General features: G+C 42.1%; 1 protein-coding gene across 1 annotated transcript; it reads right to left on the bottom strand.

The window, feature by feature from the left end:
• Nucleotides 1-305: 305 nt before the first annotated feature.
• LOC124284285 (lipopolysaccharide-induced tumor necrosis factor-alpha factor homolog) lies at nt 306-3,436 on the bottom strand. Its single transcript, XM_046720356.1, has 3 exons — nt 3,184-3,436; nt 1,956-2,118; nt 306-411 (listed from the first exon to the last, which is right to left on the bottom strand). The coding sequence occupies exons 1-3, from the start codon at nt 3,434-3,436 to the stop codon at nt 306-308; spliced, it is 522 nt and encodes a 173-aa protein (XP_046576312.1).
• Between the last annotated feature and the right edge of the window lie 1,892 nt (nt 3,437-5,328).

Here is a 5,328-nt window from a genome sequence, read left to right as displayed (position 1 = left end):
AAACAAAATTCCACTGTAAACAGATGTGAGTGAAATAACGTCCAGGTTTGAATCCCCTGCTTAACATACACACGTTTATAACATTATGAAGTCTATCAATAACGCCTCATGGTGGTTACTGAAGTATTGAGTTTGTTGGTATAGAATTTATTCCTTGTGAAAATCTTCGGTTCTGGATTATGTTCATTTCCTGTGGTCCTATATTCGGTAGGCACCCAGCCGGTTATTGAGTTTGTGTCGGGTGGGTATAGAATGTATTTCATGTGGAAATCTTCGGTTCTGGATAATATTCATTTCTTGTAGTACTATCTGCGGTAGGCACCCACTCGGTTCTTGCAGTTAGGACAGTCATGCACGACGTCTTTGGTGCCGTCCACACAGAACGGTATAAGACAACATCCCGCCCAGCAGCTGAAACAGTTGGATACATGTTATCAAGCCTTTCTAAATAATTATACTACTAACTCTCAGGAATCAAGCTGCTAATCGTCACCCGTCCTAGGACTCTCCGCGCCCCTCGCTGCTTCAAATGATTTGTGATCTGGTATGGGTGTCGTTGTACAAAGCAACCTTAGCGCTACGCCAGTCGTAAGTCTGTGTTATGGTACGGGACTTACGATCACCTTAGCGCTACGCCAGTCGTAAGTCTGTGTTATGGTACGGGACTTACGATCACCTTAGCGCTACGCCAGTCGTAAATCTGTGTTATGGTACGGGAGTTACGATCACCTTAGCGCTACGCCAGTCGTAAGTCTGTGTTATGATACGGGAGTTACGATCACCTTAGCGCTCCGCCAGTCGTAAGTCTGTGTTATGGTACGGGAGTTACGATCACCTTAGCGCTACGCCAGTCGTAAGTCTGTGTTATGGTACGGGAGTTACGATCACCTTAGCGCTATGATCGCTTTGTACAACGGCACCCTGAGCTCTATGCACAGGACCACACACCACCTACTTTATTACTGTTCATATGTGGCAAAATATGTATAACGTCAATATATATAGTTACAAATATTGTGTTCACACAAATTAAAGACAATATGTTTGTTTGTCATTTAACGCAACTTTCAGCACAAATTAATCTCTATGGCGGTGGTCTGTAATAACATCAGTTAGTACAGATAACCAAGGGATTGCTATCAAAAGCATACACCGAGCCTGACCACATGATCGGGTTATTCGCCTCTTGCCATAAGCATGTTTGCTTCTTACGATGAGCATGGTCGCCTCTTACGACAATCAATGTCGCCTCTTTCGATATGCATGATCGCCTCTTACGACAAGCACGTTCGCCTCTTACGACAATCATGGTCGCCTCTTACGACAAGCATGGTCGCCTCTTGTCGTAAGAGGCGACTAACGGGATCGGGTGGTCGGGCTCGCTGACTTGGTTGACACCTGCAATCGTATCCCAATTGCGTATAGATCGATAATTATGATGTTGATCACTGGGTTGTCTGGTCCAGACTCGATTATTTATGGCCTAGCTGGAACATTACTGAATGCGGCGTAAAACTAAACTCACTCACAGTATCATCACTCCTAACGTCGACAATCACGCTTATGCAACGGAATATTCCACTGGATTTGAAAGGCAAAATAGCAGTGAAATATATGTGAACGTATCACTGAAAATCAAACGTTCATCATCATCATCATCATCATCATCATCATCATCGTCATCGTTCGTCACGCTTTAACCACTAGGCCAGCCCATCGACCCTGCCGATTAAGGAACACATATCTGTTCATCTACTTGTGGCGCGGGCGGTAGGTTAGCCCAGTGCTTAGAGCGTTCGCTCGTCACGCCGAAGGCCCGAGTTCGATTCCTTACATGGGTCCAATGTGTGCAGCCCATTTCTGGTGTGCCGTGATATTGCTGGAATATTGCTAAAAGCGGCGTAAAACGCAACCTACTCAATCTCTCCTCGTTATCACATTATTGTTATCATTACCCGAGAAGACAAATGAGACAAGCTGCTGCCCAGGTGCAGGTGCCGATTTCGTGTGTTGTGGAAGTGACGATAAAGGCGTTGCAGTAAGGACAATGTATTTGTGCCGGTCTCTCTCCCAGGCGACCTGTATACGCCATCGAAGACGGCTGGGTCACCACCACGGCTGTAGAACAGTTGGAATGTCGTCAGAACACAAGGAATAAAATGATTAAAACATTGCTTACCAAACTACTATGTCTTTAAACGTGTTAACCAACTAACACTCCTTAGTTAACACGTAACTGACAATGACGAATTTCTTTTTCACTAAACATTTAGCTCGGTAAGAGCATAAAGATACGAAAATATTGTGTCCTCGGCTAAGAAAGTGGAATATGGAATTAACTTGGATACATTTACTAAAGCAAGACGTATTGTTGGGCACTTTATTACGCATGTACGCTAGTACAAATTATCAATTCACGCGAAACCATCTTTTTTTTTTCGTCCGGGCTTTCTGGTTAACGTCATTCAAATTGAAGATACCTTGAAATGAATTAGAAATATCTCGAATACAGATAATTATAGATATCTGCAATAAAATGCATGATATCACTAAAAGGATTTATGATATATGAAGCATATTGATGATATCTATATATAAATTCATGTATTTAATGATATGAGTAATTCAACTTCTGTTATCTTGAAGCTAAATATAGATATCAACACTTGATATGTTCTATCAATATCTCGTCACGCCGAAGACCCGGGTTCGAATCCCCACATGGGTACAATGTGTGAAGCCCATTTCTGGTATCCCCCGCCGTGATGTTACTGGAATATTGCTAAAAGCGGCGTAAAACCAAACTCAGTCAGTGAGTCTATCCATATCATTTATTGATATGTGATATAGGTTGGCACCCCTTGTAAATGAAATAGTCGGTCGCGTACGTCATTAAAATCACACCAAATCACAAATATACGTTATAGGTACAGTTACAGCGTGTCACATGACCCGAGGACCATATTTCCTCTAATAAGCGCCGTGGCGCTTAAAGTTTCAACGGAATAGGGGAGATTCTCCACTGGCATTTTATTTGAAAACTCCATTGCAAACATGTGGCACACCCGGCGCTAACTGGAGACCAGGCGTTTATTTCTTGAACAGTTGCTTTACCCCCGGCGCTTATTGGAGGTCGGCGGAAGAAATACTGTTACTTGTAGCATTACGCTCCCTTATACTTACTTGTCCGTGCGTTCGACGGTTGAACGGGGTAGTACCCGCGCTGTGGGTATGCTTGCTGGCCAATGGGATATGACGGTGGGGCCGGTGGGTATGTCGGTTGGGCAGGTGGGTATGCAGGCTGGGAAGGTGGGTACGCTGGTTGGGACGGTGGGTATGCCGGTTGGGCTGGGGTGTAAGCGCCTGTTTGCGGCTGGGAGGCAACGTCCCAGTAGGGAGGGGGTGGATCCTCCGGCGGGGCATTGGGTGATGCCATGTTTGTTTAAGATGCAGTTATCTGTAAAGAACGCATGTTATAAACATGAATAATAGTATTTAGATATAAAAATTGATGATATATCTGCTCTAAATTTACTACTACTACTACTACTACTACTACTACTACTACTACTACTACTACTACTACTACTACTACTACTACTACTACTACTACTACTACTACTACTACTACTACTACTACTACTACTACTACTACTACAACTACTACTACTGATCCCCAGGGAGTTGAGATTGATAATACGATGTGCCGTTGAGTTTGACATCCAATGATCGAGGGGGAAAAATACCAGCGCCTTGAGCATGTACTAGTTACGTGGATATGTGCGCTATATAAAACCTATAATAGTAGTAGTAGTAGAATTCGTAGTAGTAGTAGCAGCGATAGTAGTAGTAGTAGTAGTAGTAGTAGTAGTAGTAGTAGTGAAGATCCGGGTCTTAAGGGGCGACTAACGGGATCGGGTTGTCAGGCTGTCACATGCGATCCCAATTGCGATCGATGTTCATGCTGTTGATCACTGGATTATCTAGTTCAGACTCGATTATTTACAGACCGCTACCATATAGCTGGAATATTGCTGAGTGAGGCGTTAAATAACAAAATAAACGAAACGAAAAGTACTACATTGCAACACTACTTAGTGATGTTCTATCACCGTAATGCTGAGTACCAATGGGTTAGCAATAAGTACCATATTTTGGTATGATGGAGCCGCTGTGCACATATTTTTTGTATTTTCTCTGAAAGAAGAAGACAAGCGTTTGTTTACTGGAATCAAATCAAAATAAGGGAAATTGTCAAAAGGTTTAACTTCAAATATGTCGATGATTTGATATGGTTCAACAATAGTCACTTACATTCCACTGATATTTACACTTATGCTATAGACAAGGGAAACTTCACCATTTATTTAATATAATTAGTTATGTGCACAAAGATTCCGAGTAACCAAATATACACAAAGAACTTAGTTAAGCACCCCCTAACATGTCTCATGATTGAATGAACCCCGGTCTTAACCCTTTGGAGCATATCTGGGACATGACTGGACGTCTTGTGCAGCAAAGGAATTCTCCTTACAGAATCAGGGCCCAATTGGAAGCTGTTTTACACGAGGAATGGCGTAGACTGCCCCTTCAGAGAATCAGGAGCCTGACAGGGGGTATGAGGAGGAGGGTGCTGGCTGTCATACAGTCACGTGGAGGTTACACTCGGTATTGACCCTGTATCGTGTAAAACACGCAAAGTGACATTTTGAATGTTCACATTCACCATTAAACATTCACATTAAACATATCAGGGCCGTACTTGTACAGACATGGTTTTGTATGAAAATTAGTGTTTATTTTAAAATGAGTAATTATCATCATAAAATCAACATGGATTCCAATCAATTTGTCTTTTGTTTAGGAGTCAAAGCATCATACGGGTGAGAGAAATTCATGTTTTTCCATCGTGGTCACCACGAAACGTTTCATATTCGTGTTAAAAAACTTTCATTGCAAAAATTCAGTAGGGGGATTAATTAGGTTCTTTGTGTATATATATGTGTGACACGACTTATGCATACCTTTTCAACAGTCAACTTTCTTATATTGAGCGGTATTCCAAACTTTAGAGTCGACATCTCACAACCTTTGAGGGGCAATCGAGCATGACCTTTCTACAGAAATTTAAAAGCACGTCAAACGATTCAATAGTTGTTTCCCCGGGGTCACATTATTCAAGACCTCAGTAAAAATTGCGAAATGTTTATCATATATGACTATGAATTACATACATCAAACAAATTACTAAAGAAGAATATTTCAACATACCACCTCAGGTCTTGTCCACGTACGACACTACGGCGTCATTAGACGACATCAGCA

Source organism: Haliotis rubra, unplaced genomic scaffold (genome assembly GCF_003918875.1).
Source record: "Haliotis rubra isolate DU_JTF1 unplaced genomic scaffold, ASM391887v1 Scf333, whole genome shotgun sequence".
Classification (NCBI taxonomy): Eukaryota; Metazoa; Mollusca; class Gastropoda; order Lepetellida; family Haliotidae; genus Haliotis; species Haliotis rubra.
Note: the sequence above shows the minus strand (reverse complement) of the source record. Positions and strands in the feature narration are given on the sequence as shown.

What these genes read in the sequence shown, in the direction of transcription:
- LOC124284285 (XM_046720356.1), bottom strand. Translation starts at nt 3,436, where the DNA reads ATGGCATCACCCAATGCCCCGCCGGAGGATCCACCCCCTCCCTACTGG. An exon ending in ACCGTCGAACGCACGGACAA is followed by an intron (nt 2,119 to 3,183) that starts GTAAGTATAAGG and finishes ACTGTTCTACAG; the next exon opens with CCGTGGTGGTGACCCAGCCG. An exon ending in TGTCTCATTTGTCTTCTCGG is followed by an intron (nt 412 to 1,955) that starts GTAATGATAACA and finishes CAACTGTTTCAG; the next exon opens with CTGCTGGGCGGGATGTTGTC.